This window comes from Paramisgurnus dabryanus, chromosome 6 (assembly GCF_030506205.2).
Source record: "Paramisgurnus dabryanus chromosome 6, PD_genome_1.1, whole genome shotgun sequence".
In the NCBI taxonomy this organism is placed as follows: Eukaryota; Metazoa; Chordata; class Actinopteri; order Cypriniformes; family Cobitidae; genus Paramisgurnus; species Paramisgurnus dabryanus.
The window spans coordinates 7138430-7155319 of NC_133342.1; the positions used below are offsets into that span (position 1 = coordinate 7138430).

A 16890-nucleotide genomic window follows, 5' to 3' on the forward strand; every position below is an offset into this window, starting at 1 on the left:
AGTGCGGCCGTCAATGAAGAAGCAGCTTGGTGAGTTAACCCCTAAGTGAAGAAGAAACAGCAACTTGTTATATAAGATTTGAGAAGACCAGCAATGATGGATGTAAATAAACAGTGACTTTTGTTGAAGTTTGAGTTAAATCATTCCTCAACTTGGCGCATCTTTGTTTTCACCGTCGCGAACAGAAATGCATATGACGCAGTTTTCTTACTTGACGGGAGGGGTTGTGGGGGACCAATCACAGCGCTTGCGGTCCGTGTAGAACTGACGTGCTGTTAAAATTTTTGCGAGGTACACGTCAGGCTATGCAGAGCTAAGACGTAGAACTTACGCACGACTATATATGGGGCTTAATAATTTTACAATTTTCTACAGCATTATTTTTCTGAACATTAAGAAATAATGATTTAAAAAAGTTTAAAATAATAAAATGCATTGTTTTTTTTATCATTTACATAACAAGTAAAAAGGTTAATATGAGTTTGGTCTGACCCATCATCTAAAACCAGATTGGCCATGCTGAACATGCTTAACATCTTAAATACTGTAGCTACTTTTGCAGTGATGGCCTAATGGTTAGAGAGAAGGTGTTGTAACCTGAGAGTTGCATGTGTGAGTCTCACTGGCGCCAGCTTGCGACTTGAAACAACCTAACATTTTTAATCTGTAGCATTGCTGTCATCTGACCTCCGCATGATGCACGTTCATGCATTAGATTCAAGCGGATGTGGCTGATAATTTGAAAGTGATCCATTGCAAATTACTCTTCTTCTGAAGCACAAAGGATTGTGGGTACATTTAAAAAATCTATGCTCCATGCAGGCATACTTTAACACGCTGTTCAATAACTATATAATCCAGTATTATTATAACACATGCATTACACATGCACATGCAATTGTTTCACACTTTGCAAACTTCTGCTCTTCGTCAAAAATAAGATAATGATATAAACCAAATGCTCTCTGCACATATTATAGGTTAATTAAATACTGTACTTTCACTTCAAATCCGCTTAATCCCGGCCTCAGGTCATTCAGAAATACTGGTTTGTTGGCAGAATCCAAAAAGAGTCTGATAAAAATGCTAATTTACAAAAAAAACATGTCAGGCGCACTTAGAGGGTTTTGCATCTCTGAAGTCTTAAGCTGGATGCAGACAAACCAAGCATAGTCACTGGTTATATCTTTAAAGTCAAGGTAGAGCTGAACTTGAATTTGTTCATCGCCAATTGACTGAGTCGTTTGAAGTTGGGTCATGTTGCTTTTTGCTAATGGCTGCGATCTTTTCCCGGTCCCGGACTCCGCCCACATGCCATACCATATGAGCGGTAGTAAAGAGAGATTGATTTAAGGAGGGAACGAGATTAGCTTTTTTCATTCAAAATGATGAGGACACATTATTTCAAAAGAAATAAAAATTTTTCGTTTTAATTTCATTTCGACTTTAATTCTGTGTAAGACTTCAGTGTTAAAGAGCACCAATGTTCCGATTCACATTTTTACATTTCCTTTGGTGTGTAAGTGTGTATTAGTACATGTTAACGATATGCAAAAGGTGAACTCCAAAGCAAACGATGAGGCGAGTTATCATCTCCAACATAAATCTCTTTTCTTGGACTACAACCAACACACCGATTGTAGGCAACAGTTTACTTCCTGGGATTGGTGATGTAGACAAGACCGACATTATCATAATTCCTCCCGCTTCGGACTCACAGCCTGTTAACTCCTGTTAGCATTACATGTGTGCGTATCTTTCAAACATGGTTAGGAGCGTCACATTTCCAGCTGACGTCAGAGGTATTCAGACCAATCATAACGTAAATCAGAGCGTTTCATGAGACAGGAATATCAGGAGCTACAAAAAATGTTTTTTTTTTTACCATAAACCACATAAACAGATTGTATTACACCAAATATACAACATTGTTTTTAGCAATGAAATAGGTGCTCTTTAAATTGCTCAAAAGAAATACATGAAAATCTGTTTCCAGTTTACAGTCAACGAACAATCAACAAACATTCATTGGATTATAATTCATAGCTAACTAGAGGCTTCTTGTGCCAACCGTTGAACTCCCACAGATATAAATATAACCATCAAAATGAATGAGAAAGCAGGTCACCACTGTGTAAAGCTGTAGTGTTGAATATTTAACGTGTCTGCATACATTTTTCAGTTATTAGTTTCACCCTTTAAAGTCTAAATGTATTCCAGCCTGGCAAGCTCTACTGGTCCACACAGTCATATTACATTAACAAGTTACATGTGAGGAATTATGGGTTTGTCCAGTTCTGACATCTGATCTTTAAAATGATAGGTAGCTGTTCACAAGAACTTTATACTCTGCTTTGTTGTCTACTGTAAGTTTTAACTTTTGGAAATCATCTATTTACACATTGGTTTACATTTTCATGTGTTTTCTTAACACTCGATTGTGTCTGACTAAAAGTTATTCACTATTCTTTTGTCCCTGTTTCTTCTATCTTTTCAATTATGCTCTTCTGACTCATTTAGCCATCAGGTCGATCAGTATATTAGAGAGAGTCAATAACAAAGCATGACTCTGTCTTTAGTGTTTTCTGCACACCTCACTTGCCGTGTGCTTTACTGATGGATGTTTTCACACCTGTCAGTGACAGGCCTTGACACTGAATCAGTAAATATTATTTACCAGTAAATGAAGCTGTATTCTAAAGACCAAGGGCCAGATTTACTAACAAGCTTGTGCCAGCGCAAACCATCATTGTGGTACCATTAAATAACCATCTAGTTATTTTTGCGACTGACCTTATTGCATATACATTTCTAGTTTCCCTTTTAGACGCAAAATTAATGGGAGGAGTATTTAAATCAGGGGTGACCAACCCTGTTCCTGAAGATCCACCCTGCTTCAACACACCTGACTCTAATTTTCAGGTAGCCCTGAAATGCTTGATTGTCAGGTTCAGGTGTGTTTGATTGGGTATGGAGCTGATCTCTGCAGGACAGTAGATCTCCAGGGACAGGGTTGGTCACCACTTATTTAAATGATTCACATATCACAATTTACTAATGTTTACGCATGTGATATTACTGGTATTTGTGTTTTTTTTTTAACGCCTGAAAAATGTAATCATTTTAAGGTCAAAATTGCTGCAGTTGTAACTGGTAAGAAGAGGCATCACAGAGATCAGAGAGCGTGTGGTACAATACAGAGGATTTTTTTTAACACAGAGGATATTTTTTGGAATGTCAGAGGAACAAAAATATTGTTTGCCAAGCTATGTTATTTTTTTAATTTGCTTAAGTAAATAAAAGAAAAGTCACAGAATACCGGGATGTTTCAAAACTTCTAGTAAACCTTAATTTTTTGTCCTCCACTTCTTTGAAGTTTACTATGGCTTCATTAGCTGGGATTTCACACTTCTAAATTTCATCAGCGAAGTCCGTGGTGCTGAACTCAAGTGCATCAGGCGTTAGTAGATCACACGCACCTCATCAGCAAATAAGCCCTAAACTTATTTGCCCTGCTCTTAGTAGATTGTTGGTCATTATGGAAATCAGCTGTTGCACATGTGTTATGTAATTTGCGCCCTTTTAGTAAATATCCTACAAATATTTCCACTCCCATCAGCGCTTTTTTGGAATTGCATGCACCATCACCACCCATTATTGTTTGATGATTGTAGATAATGATTTTTTCTTTTGCTGATTGATATCTGTTCATACCATCAGTATTTATTTAATCTCTAGATTTTGCATATATAAGTTTAAACTAGTTTGTATATGTTACTCTTTTCATGGGCCGACTCTGCTGCATCACAGCCCAAATACAGCTAAGAGCTTTTATACAAACATATTTATCTCATTTAAGAATCAAATTCCAGCCTTAATCAAATACATTTTATAATTTATCTCTACAGGGTTTTGCGACCATTAGCAGCTCATTACAGCTCTGTTTATCAGACATTAGTGGGACTTGATGCTATTACAGTGAGCTTGCAATATTCAGATATTAGGATTCATGTCCTTCTACAAGACTCATTTTATTATACTGTATTCATTTCATTAATAAATACTGGCTTGTGTTTTTAGAGAAACTATGAACATCTAAATGTGTGCATTGGGTTGGCAATGCAAAGATCTTGGGTTCAAATATCAGGGAACAAACATTATTGTTAAGATGTTAAGATAGCTTGAATGCACTGTAAATTGCTTTGGATAAAAGCATTATTTCATGATATGGTAAACTTTAAACATGCCTAAATGTATGTACTGTCACACTGGATTACATGCAAGACTGATGGTATAAACAGACATATCAATCGGGAAAAGAGGAGTAATGTTATGTATGGTATGAAAATAGTTACATTAGTTAAGTTTAACTGCAACCAAATAATTTGTTTGTAATCATATTTATGGCTTAATCATATTGAAAAGGCTTCATGTAAGCATCTGAATCAATACGATTAAGGTCGATCAGATGCAAATTTCGATCATATTGAAAGGGGAGGTGTGTCCCTGGTTCGAGCCCTGTCTAGGTCAGGTGACCTCTCTGTGTGGAGTTTGCATGTTCTCCCTGTACCAGCCTGGGTTTACTCCGGTTTCCTCCCACAGGCCAAAAACATGCAAGTTAGGCAAATTGGAGATGCCAAATTGTCCCTCCCCCAGCCTGTGTCTGGATTAACTTGTCTGAATAAACTTGTGTATGATTTAACCGGTTCTTGCCATGAATATAGCCATAGATGCTGGAATGGCATAAAGAACAAATAAAGAAAGTAAGAAAAAAATAAAGAAAGGGGTGGTATATTCCGATTTCAACACAATTCACTTATTAGGCTTACATTTTTTGTTTCATCATTATGGTGATCAGTGTTTGTTTTAGGTGTGTGTGTGTGTGTGTGTGTGTGTGTGTGTGTGTGTGTGTGTGTGTGTGTGTGTGTGTGTGTGTGTGTGTGTGTGTGTGTGTGTGTGTGTGTGTGTGTATATATGTATCACATGATTCTTGTCACAGAAACTTGCAATTGCAAGGCAATGGCAGCACACATTATTAAAGGGGTCATATTATGAACTTGTCCGTAAAGTTTTAGCTCAAAATACCACACAGATAATTCATTATAACATGTTAATATTGCCACTTTGTAGGTGCAAGCAAAAATTTGCCGTTTTTGGGTGTGTCCCTTTAAATGCAATAAGCTGATCTCTGCACTAAATAGCAGTGTCGTGGTTGGATAGGGCAGATTAAGGGCAGGTATTATTATGATAAAGTCCCCTTCTGACATCACATGGGGAGCCAAATTTCAATGAGCTAATTTATTACATGCTTGCAGAGAATGGTTTACCAAAACTAAGTTACTGATTTGTTCTTTACACATTTTCTAGGTTGATAGTAGCACTGGGGACACAATTATAGCACATAAACATGGAAAAAGTCAGATTTTCATGATATCTCCCCTTTAATAAAAAGCTTATTTATTCAGCTTTCTAATAATGTATAAATTTCTATTTCAAAAAATGAACCCTTATGATGGTTTCCTGGTCCAGGTATTTGAAACATTGCTATTCACAGTCGCTCAGGGACTATTTTTTCAGCGTAAGTAAGGCTTTTAGTGATTTTACTTTAAAGTTGCATCTTTGTATTGTTAATAAGTCATAGATGAAATGGTTTGCATTAATTCTGCTTTGGCTCATTTCTTGATACAGCACAGCCTCTTGTATTTTATTGCTTGTATCGCTACTGTAAAATCGAATTATTCATACCATTAAACCCATTGAATTAAAGGTATTTGTTGACTATCGATCACTGCAGTTTTATGGCTTTTCGTAAGTGTCACAGCAGAATGAAACAGACATCCAGACAACAGTCGAGAGACGGTCTGCCGTTGTCATGGAAACACAGAGCTGTTGCTATAAACAAACATCTTCATCAATCTTTGCCACAAAGCCCAGAAGATTTATTTTCACCATTTCTTTGCTTTTAAGTGCTAACAAGCCTTCGGTATGGACACATGAGAACTGTGTTGCAGTATTACATACAGTATAAACAAAATGTACATGCACATCTTCAGGTTCAATGGTTACGTGTTTGCTAGGATGGCAAATATTGACCACCATTAAAGAGCCAATCATTCATTAGTGTTCATAGAAACAAAATGCACTGCTTTATTATGAACTGGCAACCAGGTCTCTCTCTCTCTTGACAGTAATGCTAAAGTTCAAATATCCATATGTGGAGTTAATGTATATTGCTAGATGGTTTTATACTGTATACAACCAGTGAGTTATACAAAAACACACATATATTTTTTAAGTCAGAGCAATTTTGTAGTGTAATAAAAGTGCTACAGGGTTGTGTCCCAGCTTCAGGTAATGAAAAGCGTGCCGTTTCACAAAAACATCCTGAAAGGACAAAATAATCTTAACAGCCGTGAATACACCCTCTATTGTGTTCAGGTTACTGCATTTTAAACCCTGTAATTACCTTAATGTGATTTTACGTTGCCTTTAGTTTTGTCTGTTCGGCTAAAAAGTAGTTATTTTTATATTAGCTTCTTCAGATGGATTTCTTAATAGTGCAATATGGTCTTTATCATCGCTTTTATCATCTATTAGCACATGTTTGATGGGTCTGAGAAATGAGAACACTGCCATAAGCCAAACCCAAAAGTCTTTAAATAATTATTCTCATTTTATTAAAAATAACAACCGTTTAGCAGCTCTCACAAGTTATGACAAAGTAGGAATAAAGTAAAAGGCAAGAAAGGAAATACTGTTCAAAGTGAAATGTAAACATAACATGTACAATATAAATACAGTAAGGTATATACAGTATACAGTGGTGCACTTTAGAATGAAGTTTGTAATGAAAATATAGTTATCTAGTAGGGTTATCAAAAGATTAATCGCATAAAAAATAAAATGTTTTTGCATAATATAACGTGTGTGCATTGTGGAAAAATTATGTACACTGTAAAAAAATTCCGTAGAAATTGCAGCTGGGTTGCCGGTAATATACCGTAGATTTAAATTTATGTTTTTAACTGGCAACATTTTGTTCAAAGTTGAATGAACATTTAACATTTACAAGTCTTTGTCTTTACAGAGTAAAACTAAAAAAAACAGCATCAAGCAAAACATTCTGGGAAACAAAATCTGAAGCAAAAAACAGAAAAAGGTTGATGATGACTTCTGGTTCCCAGAATGCTTTGCATGAGGCTGTTATTGTAGAATTGTATTCTGTAAAGATAAATACTTGTTAATATTTAAAATTGATTGAACTTTGAACAAATTCTTGCCAGTAAATTACATAAATGTAAATCTACGGTAAATTACCGGCAACCCAGCTGCAATAACATTGTAATTTCTACGGACTTTTTTTACAGTGTATTTAAGAAACATTTACATGTGTATATATATTTATTTAGTTATATTTTTAAATATTATATATTTTATATAAATAAAAATATATAGGCAAGTAACATTTTTCTTTAATGTGTATTTTTGTATGTTTGCATAATATAATTGTGTGTAATTATATACAGCGGGGAAAATACGAATTTTACACATCAATATTTTTATCAGTAAGGGAATTTCACTTTATTTATAATGACTCAACTTGTATACTTAAATGTTCTGATCTCTTTGTATGAATTCAATATTTGGCTTGATTGCTACATTTGGTGGAAATTTTGTAATTACACACATAAATATATTATGCAAACACAAACTTTTATTTTGTATGCGCATTTAATCGCAATTAATCTTTTGACACCCCTATAATCTAGTGGTATCATCTGCATTCCTCTGCATTGTTTGAAGTATTGTACAGTAGCATTTAATATGATGGAAAATAATAAATATGATGATATTACCCTTATATACTATCAAGCTTGTGTATATGTGTTGTGTTATTTGTCAGTGAGTAGATGCCGTGTGTCTCTCCAGGGATGTGATACGTGTGTGGTGTGACTTTGGGTCGACCTCAGTTTTATCTTTGCTTACTATCACACAGCAGACTCAATCTCTCCTGAAGGTCAGGTTTACTTACCATGAGATATTAGATCTCAGTAAATCATGAATCAGCTGAAATATGTCCATCCTGTATTTCTGCAATCTGTAAACTGTAAGATTTGTTGCATTATAGTCTTACATCCTAATAGTCTTTAATTGACTTTGTTGTTTTGCCATCTGCTGTACTATATATAGATATATATGTCTATATATGTCTTTCTTCTCCATCTGCTGCCCTCAGCAGGAAGTCTTTGTCGATTAAGCTAAAAACATTCAGCACCTTCAGAAACGTACAAAAAGATCATTTTATTATTATATTTTTATGAAAACCTTGATTTCAACCAAAATCAACTTTTGTACTTTCTTCTGCAGCTCAAAATTAGACGTTCACACATTTGTTTTGTGTCTAAACTTGTCTAGTTCAGTGCACCGACCATCTGTTTCTAGGCACTGATGCTGAAGATGGTTTGATCTGTCAGGTCTGATGTACTGCTTATCAGGACTGAGCTGATCTGATTTGGGATGATGCCACACAGTAGGATTAGTTGACTTTAGTTAGACTGCGATTATCTAAGCCTAAATGAGCCACTGTGGGCATTATGTGTCATTTGAATCTTCTGATTTTGTTTCCAGGGGGAATATAATGGTCTAATAGCTCAGGGTTGCTTGTTTATACCTCACGAGGATTTAGGGTGGGGTTTCCCAGACAGGGTTTAGATTAATCCAGGACTTAGCCTTAGTTATATCTGGACGTTTTATATCTAAGTCGTTTTTACAAACAAATCTTACAAAAAAATATTGGTCTGCATGTTGGGACAAAACAATGGCACTAATATATGTTAAGATATGTCAGTGCAAGATGTTTTAAATGAAGGAAGCTCAAACATGCATTTTAGTCTGGGACTAGGATAAACCCTGTCAGGGAAACTGCCAATAAGTCTTTTTGGACAGTCATGGCCTAGTGGTTAGAGAGTCAGGCTTGTATCCCGAATTTGATTTTCACAGCTGTCGGGAAGAGAATAACGTGCACTTAAGCAAGGCCATTACATCACTTTCTATTTTCTTTAAGAAATTAAAAAAAGTTTCTTTGATACTCACTGTAAAAAAAAGTTTTTTACTGGCAGCATTTTGTTCAAAGTTAAATAAACATTAAACATTTACAAGTCTTTGTCTTTACAGAGTAAAACTAAAAAAACAGCATCAAGCAAAACATTCTGGGAAACAAAATCTGAAGCAAAAAACGAAAAAGGTTGATGATGATTTCTGGTTCCCAGAATGCTTTGCATGAGGCTGTTATTGTATAGTTTTATTCTGTAAAGATAAAGACTTGTTAATATTTAAAATTTATTAAACTTTGAACAAACTCTTGCCAGTAAATAACATAAATTGAAATCTACGGTAAATTACCGGCAACCCAGCTGCAATAACATTGTCATTTCTACGGAATTTTTTTACAGTGCTTAGTAGTACAACATTTACATTTAGCAGACACTTTTATCCACAATGATTTACAAAGTAAGGAACACATCAAAGCTTTATTGTTGACATTCATTGCTTTTGAAGAGAGTATTTTGAGACTGCAAATCTCTGAACAATGTGCTGTAAGATGTTGAGATCTAATGATTATTTTCATAATCGATTAATTGGGCAATTATTTATTTATATATTTATTTATCGACTAATCAGATAAAACTTTGTGTAGTTTAAACAATAAAATAGAAAAAAATCTGTAAATGTGAAAATATAAATAAACCAAACAAATTGAGTCTTCAGGGATGTGCTGGTGAGGAAATTTTGCCACAGGTTAATAAACTCATTTTAAAAACTACATTTTAATCTCAACTTTAGACCTTGATGAGAATTAACATTGTTTATAATTAACTAAATAAATAAGCCATTATGATATGAAAGTGACATGCGTTGTTACAGTAATAAAAACCTGGTTTTCCCCCTTATTTTAAAGAGCACCTATTTCTTTGCTAAAAAACAAAAGTATTTTGTGGTTATTTGTTATAACACAATGTGTTCGTGTGGTTTATGGTTAAAAAACACTTTTTTCACATACCATACATTTTTGTAGCTCCAGATATCCCTGTCTTTTTGAAACACACTGATTTTGTACAAAACTCATTGATATGAAAAGCTTTGTGTTTGTTATAGAAATTAGATTTACATTGGAGACGATAACTCGCGTCATCGTTTACTTTGGTGTTTGTTCCTTTTCATATCATTAACATGTACTAATACACACTTACACACCAAAGGAAATGTAAAATCGTGAATCGGACAATAGGTGCTCTTTAAAACAGATGCTTAGTTTGTGGTTCATACTATTTTTGTGAAAACCCAACAACAATTGAACTAATATAAACTCACTTATATTAAAGGACACAATTAAACCTTTATGAACCAGCGTTCATTTGCGCTTTTGCTGCCGTCATTGCCCTGTCAGGGTTGCCAGATCTATGTTATAAAACCATTTAAAATAAGTCCAAAAGCATCCCAATGACTATTCACAGCCCAAATACTGACAACTAATAAACAAAATCCTACCATCTCTAACCAGCAGAAAAAACATCAACCTGCCGAACATTTTAAAAGTAGCCTTATTCAGAATTTTCACCAAAATGCAGAGGACCTGGCAACGCTGCCTTGCTTTTAAACAAGCTGGTTGTGCAATGAGAAGCGCATGATAAACTTTCAGCGTTGTATGAAGAAATTGCACCTGACTTTATTTATAAGGGCACAGCTTGCGTTGTACGAAGTGGACACATATCCGGTGGTGCGGAAACTTGTGACGTCACAAACCAACGAATCAATAATGAAATACATTGACAACGAATTTCTTTTAACCTTACAAAAAAAAACAATACTGGTGTGCATCTTGAGACAAAACAATGACACTGATATATGTTAATATACAAGTTATTTTTAAATGAAGGAAGCTGAAACACGTATTTTAGTCTGGCACTAGGAAAAGCTCTGTCCTGGAAGTCGCCCAAATATGTTTTTTGGCATAAAAACGAAACATGAGTGCATGATAAAAATGCTCATGTCAGACGTACTTAGAGGGTTTTGCATCTGAACCCTTCATTTGTTTTCTTTTTGGTTTCATTGGTTATTTGATTGATGTTTCTTTGGCCATGACCTCACTGGTGAAAGTAAATCAGGAAATTGTGAATCATAAATTGTATCCATATTAAAAACCCACCCAAACCCACATTAAAATTACATCACCCCCCCCCCCCCCCTCTCTCTTTCTCTCAGTGAGTGAATTTGTGTATGTGTTACAGTTTTTCTGCACAGGAAATGATTTAAAGGTTTTGCACTCGTTCCCCTCCCATTACAAGACGCCCCTGTCACACTTTCCATCTGTCTGGCCATAAATGATTCAAGCTAAACTGGTCATCAGCAGCCGCTATTTAGTATATGACCTCAATATAGTACAGCAGGGCATAGTTTACCATTGTCTGTTTAACCTCCTTAGACCTGGTATCACATTTTTTGTTGTTTGCTTTGCACCATAATACTTAATTCTGTGTAACTGGAAACTGTTGTACAACAATGTAGACATGCTTCATGTTCAAATATTTGGTTATTATATTTATTGGTTCTTCCTAACCCCAAATAGCTGGAAGAAATATAAAATGCAAGCCAAACCAAAGCTCCTATATCACAGGACCTTTGTTGCACATACTGTATATTCTGTACATGATGCTGTATTTTTATGTCATGCAAAACTATTTTAATATCTCAGGGTCTATTTTAAGGGATCTGAAAGGCATTAGCGAAGTTGAACTAAATTACAGTGCACTTTGATGTACAGTATTCATAACAACAGGTTTAAGCTTTATGATGTGTTCATAATTTGTGGTTTGATTAAATGAGACGTTTTGAAATTCAAAATGAGTCATTTTTATACAAAAGCTCCTGTGTGTCGCATTTCTTCATAAAGGTTACAGGCCTCGTAACTAAAATCTAGATCACATATTTCGTTTATTGCTACAGTGGTTTGTTTCTCTATAGTGGTTATAAATGTGTTTGTGTGTCTTTCAGACCGCTCTGCGCAGACGGGGGAGCAGAGAAACATTCAAAGACAAGAAGTCATTAACTCAGGTGTGTACAAATGCAAAAAGCAGGCTGTGTTTTATGATATGAAAAAAATTATGCTTGCTCTAGAGTGTTGTATTAAAGATGTTATAGCTTTAGTGGCTTTTTAGTGCTGAATCTGTACTCTAAAAGCCATTTGCACAATTAATATAGTCAGTAACAAAATATATTTACAGTCTTGTCACAGTACAATATACTGTTTCTGTTAAAATGTTTGTAAATGTAAACAAATATGGTAATGTAAAATGTTTATTTAACTTCGTCCATGACCTTATGGCTTATTCAGTCCACCGCCATGTTGATTCCAAAACGAGGCTGTGAGGGATGGACGCCCAGAGCGTGCGCTTTTGTACCGGGGTGGTGGTTATTCAGCCATCAAAACATAGAAAATGCATCATTTTACAAATTTCCACAAGACAAAGAACCTCAGAAATCATGGATTGTTAAAATGAGAAGGGACATATGACCTAATTTTGAGATATGAGCAGTCTGTACACAATGTGTACATAAAGGGCCAATTTTAACTTTCTAGGCACATTGTGCTTCCCAATCCTGGTCCTTGAGGACCCCCCCAAAATTTTTTTTAGATGTCTCCTTATTTAACACACCTGATTTAACTCATCAGCTTGTTAGGGAGACATGTTTACCATTTTGGAAGGAGGCTGATTAGTTAAAGGGATAGTTCGGCCAAAAATGATATTAAACCCATGATTTACTCACCCTCAAGCTGTCCGAGATGCTTATGTCCATCGTTTTTCAGACAAACACATTTTCAGTTATTTTAGAAAATGTTTTAGATCTTTCAGTTGATTAAATGTGAAGTTACGGGGTCCACGACCTTCAAGTCCAAAAAGTGTGCGTCCATCCTTCACAAAATAAATCCAAACGGCTCCAGGATGATAAACAAAAGTCTTCTGAGGGTAATCCGCTCGGTGCTGTTGTAGAAATATCCATATTAAAAACTTTATAAGCTAAAATAACTACCTTCCGGTAGCGCCGCCATCTTAGACTCCTCTGTATTCAGGAGAGAGTATTAGCGTAGTGTACGCACTTTTCTTAGTGACATATGACAAATTCGGAGGGCGGGGGCACCGAGCAGCAGCAGAGAAACCTCCATACGCTGCGTAAAGCTCTGATCGTGAATGCGGACGCGACTAAGATGGCGGCATTACCGGAAGGTAGTTATTTTCGTTTATAAAGTTTTAAATGTGGATATTTCTACAACGAAACTGTTTATCATCGTGGAGCCGTTTGGATTTATTTTGTGAAGGATGCACATTTTTTGGACTTGAAGGTCGTGGACCCCTTAACTTCACATTTGATCATCTGAAAGATCTAAAACATTTTCTAAAATAACTGAAAATGTCATCACCTGAAAAATGATGGACATATGCATCTCGGACGGCTTCGGGGTGAGTAAATCATGCGTTTAATATCATTTTTGGCCGAACTATCCCTTTAAATCAGGTGTTTTAAATAAGAAAACATCTAAAACTTTTTGGGACGCGGCCCTTGAGGATCAGGATTGGGAAGCACTGGTCTAAGTGCACGGCGCACAGTCGTGTCCGAATCCACTTTTGCCAATTTAACGACAGGAAAAATGGTTTGTGCACCTAGAGCACTGTCTAAAAGGGTTGTTTTTGTTTCAGCACTAGGACAGCGCCGCAAGTGTTTTGAAAAGCGTTACTTAAAAAGGTTCTCGTCTCACCATATCCACAGGTACAAAGTCATCATATACAATAAATCCGTGGGGTAGCATTTAATTTTTTTAAATATTTGCCACATTCAATTACTTACCAGGCTACATGTGAAGCAGGTCTTTATGCCGTCTAACGTTTCTTAATCAGACCTCATTTATGTTCAAGAGACTCAATAATAATCTTTTAGATATTAATCTTTTAATTACACTTGCGTTGTGCTTTGCACTGCAATGCACCATGTGTATGACAGGGTTGATAATCTGTTTTGTTATAAGTCTGTTGGCTAATCATTAATTTACCCCATAAACTTTTCTCCTGTAAGTTTTTTAAGCACATTGACGAGAATCAACAGAAGCAGGTCTAAATAACATTTGTACACAACTTGGGGGTTCATATGGGGTTTTACACCTCTAACAATACTTGCACAACGAACTATCACGTATGTAGCTTATCAAGTCAATCACACGCTATTAGGTCAATGTTCATGCCTTAAAAAAAAAACATAACTGAGAAAATACATGGGACATACTTTTATGTTTTCCCTTACGAAAAATGTACCATGTTTTTTTTTGTGGTAAACGTTTTGTAATCATGTTTTTTAGTTTTTGAATTACTATTATCAAAAGCATGGTTTTACTACACTAACCATGGTTTACCTATGGTTTTGTCAAAACCGTGGTTATTTTGTGGTTACCATGGTTTTACTACAGAAACTATGTTTTTTTTTTTTTTTACTGTAGCAAACCATTTTCGCAAGGGCTGTATAAACTAGAGATGTATACTTAGTTGTTGTCATAAAATATTGTATTTTTGCACTATATTGGTGTTTTAAAGAAAAGTAAACATGCTTACAGCATGAGAAAAATTAGCGATTAGCCAACAGGCTAATATCCAAAACAGATATTATGTACACAATGCGCTTATCTCATCTCAAAATAGTTCATATGTCCTTTCTCATTTTAACAATCCATGATTTCTAAGGTTCTTTGCCTTGTGGAAATATGTAATACAATGTATTTTCTGTGTTTTGATGGCTGAATGATTAGCATCCTGATACAAAACAGTAGGTTTAAAGCGCACGCTCTGGATGTCCATCCCTCAAAGCCTCGGTTTTGGAAACATGGCGACGGACTGAATAAGACGTATTACTGTTTTCAGTGCATTCTTTTTTAGTTGGAAAAATAATCCCCCATACAACCAAGTTTCAATGCACAGTATATTATATAAACGTTCTGTACAAATCACTTATTATCATTATATTGTCACATATTTGTATAGGAGGACAGTGCAGACCTGCGTTGTCAGTTGCAGTTTGCCAAGGAGGAATCGACCCTCATGCGTAAAAAGATGGCAAAACTTGGTCGCGAGAAGGATGAACTGGAACAGGAGATGCAGAAGTACAAATCGCTATACGGGGACGTCGACAGCCCTTTGCCCCTGGCGGACGTGACGGGTGGAGGTCCCCACACTACCCGCGAGGCAGAGTTACGCTTACGGCTCAAACTAGTAGAGGAGGAAGCCAACATCCTGGGCAGGAAAATCGTAGAGCTAGAGGTGGAAAACCGCGGACTTCGGGCGGAAAACGAGGACCTGCGCTGCCAATACGAGAGAGACTGCTTCGGGCGTGAACCCTTCTCGAGTGTCCCTACCTCACCGTATGGTGGCGATGCGTTGGAATCTGCCAGTGAACTTCGCCGCCACCTGCAGTTTGTGGAAGAGGAGGCAGAGCTTTTGCGGCGCTCCATCTCTGAGATCGAGGACCACAACAAGCAGTTGACATCCGAGCTTAACCGTTTCAAATTCGGGCCCAGCCAAAGTGAAAGGGAGTCGGAGGGTGCTGAAGGTGCAAGTGCTGTGGCAATAAAAACTACCAGCGGTAGTGTGGGAGGTAATGGTTTCTTAGGTTGCCCAATTAACAGTACCGCCCTACAGGAGGAGCTGAAAACCTCAAGACTCCAAATAAACGAGCTTAGTGGGAAGGTGATGAAGCTACAGTACGAGAACAGGGTGCTAATCTCAAATATGCAGCGTTGTGACCTTGCGTCAAACCTGGGTGTGCGCACGGGTAGCCCTCGTGATGGCGACGTGGACAACGATGCCGGGCGAAGGGAACAGGATGAAGAGGAGACAGCCAGGCTTTTGTTGCTGCACCCAAAACGGGAAGGTCCTGTCGGTGGGGAGAGCGACTCCGATGACCTGTTTGAGAAGACCGCTACCTCTGGGTTCGCCAGTGCTGAGAAACCCTCCAATGAGCCAGGAGCTATCGAGTTGGCCCAGCGGAGACGAGAGGACCGGGAGACACTCAACAACATCAGACGTGAAGCGGAACGACTCGGAAAAACAGTGGAACGGCTCATTACGGACACAGACAGTCTGGTCCGCGAAGGACACCTGGTGGTCATTGGAGGGGATTTTCTAGAGGGTCCTGATACTAAATCTAACCCCGGAACACAGGTGCTCGATTCCATCAATACCTGCATGAGGACTTTCCGAACTGAACTCCAGCTATTCGTGGAAAAGGTGGATCATCTAGGGGATGGTTTACGAGAACGTACGGATGACCTCTCCCCGATGCCCAACCTCACCGAATCCAGCAGCTTTCTCTCCACGGCCACCTCCATGTCAAGGGACTCACCCATCGGAACCCTGGGAAGAGATCTGATGACGGACCTTCAGGTAAGTTTGGTGAACCTGTATCCTCCATTTTCATTATAAATGCCCCCTCAGTGTTCGCCATCACATGCAATAACATCTTTAATTTCATTTGTTGCTGCTTCCTTATTTGAAAAGCCTTTGTCCCTTTTCGAGAATGCATATGCCTTATGTTGGTCCTGCGCATCTTCATATAATGAAATTTTGTGAATGTGCTACAGAGGAAACCTTTTCAACCTATATCACACTGGCTGGCATGACTCCTCAACTTGATAAATAAAAAGCAAATCGTGCCCATTCGAGATGTTCCATTTGAGTGTAGATCGTAGAGGTAAACATTATCTTAGCAAGTAAGACAAATACTGTTTATTATAGTTAACAAACTACATGCTTCCCTATGATTACACACATACCTGCCCTGAGTGCCACCCAG

The 16890-nt window shown here is 37.1% G+C and overlaps 1 protein-coding gene across 7 annotated transcripts in view; it reads left to right on the forward strand.

Annotated features, from left to right (window-relative positions):
- Window positions 1–16890, forward strand: part of mtcl1 (microtubule crosslinking factor 1) — a 65110-nt gene that overhangs the window by 22417 nt on the left and 25803 nt on the right. For all 7 annotated transcript variants that reach the window (XM_065261970.2, XM_065261975.2, XM_065261969.2 and 4 more), the window contains exons 4-5: window positions 12052–12111; window positions 15084–16481. In XM_065261970.2, the coding sequence (XP_065118042.1) occupies window positions 12052–12111; window positions 15084–16481 (1458 nt within the window). The remainder of the gene's footprint in view (window positions 1–12051; window positions 12112–15083; window positions 16482–16890) is intronic.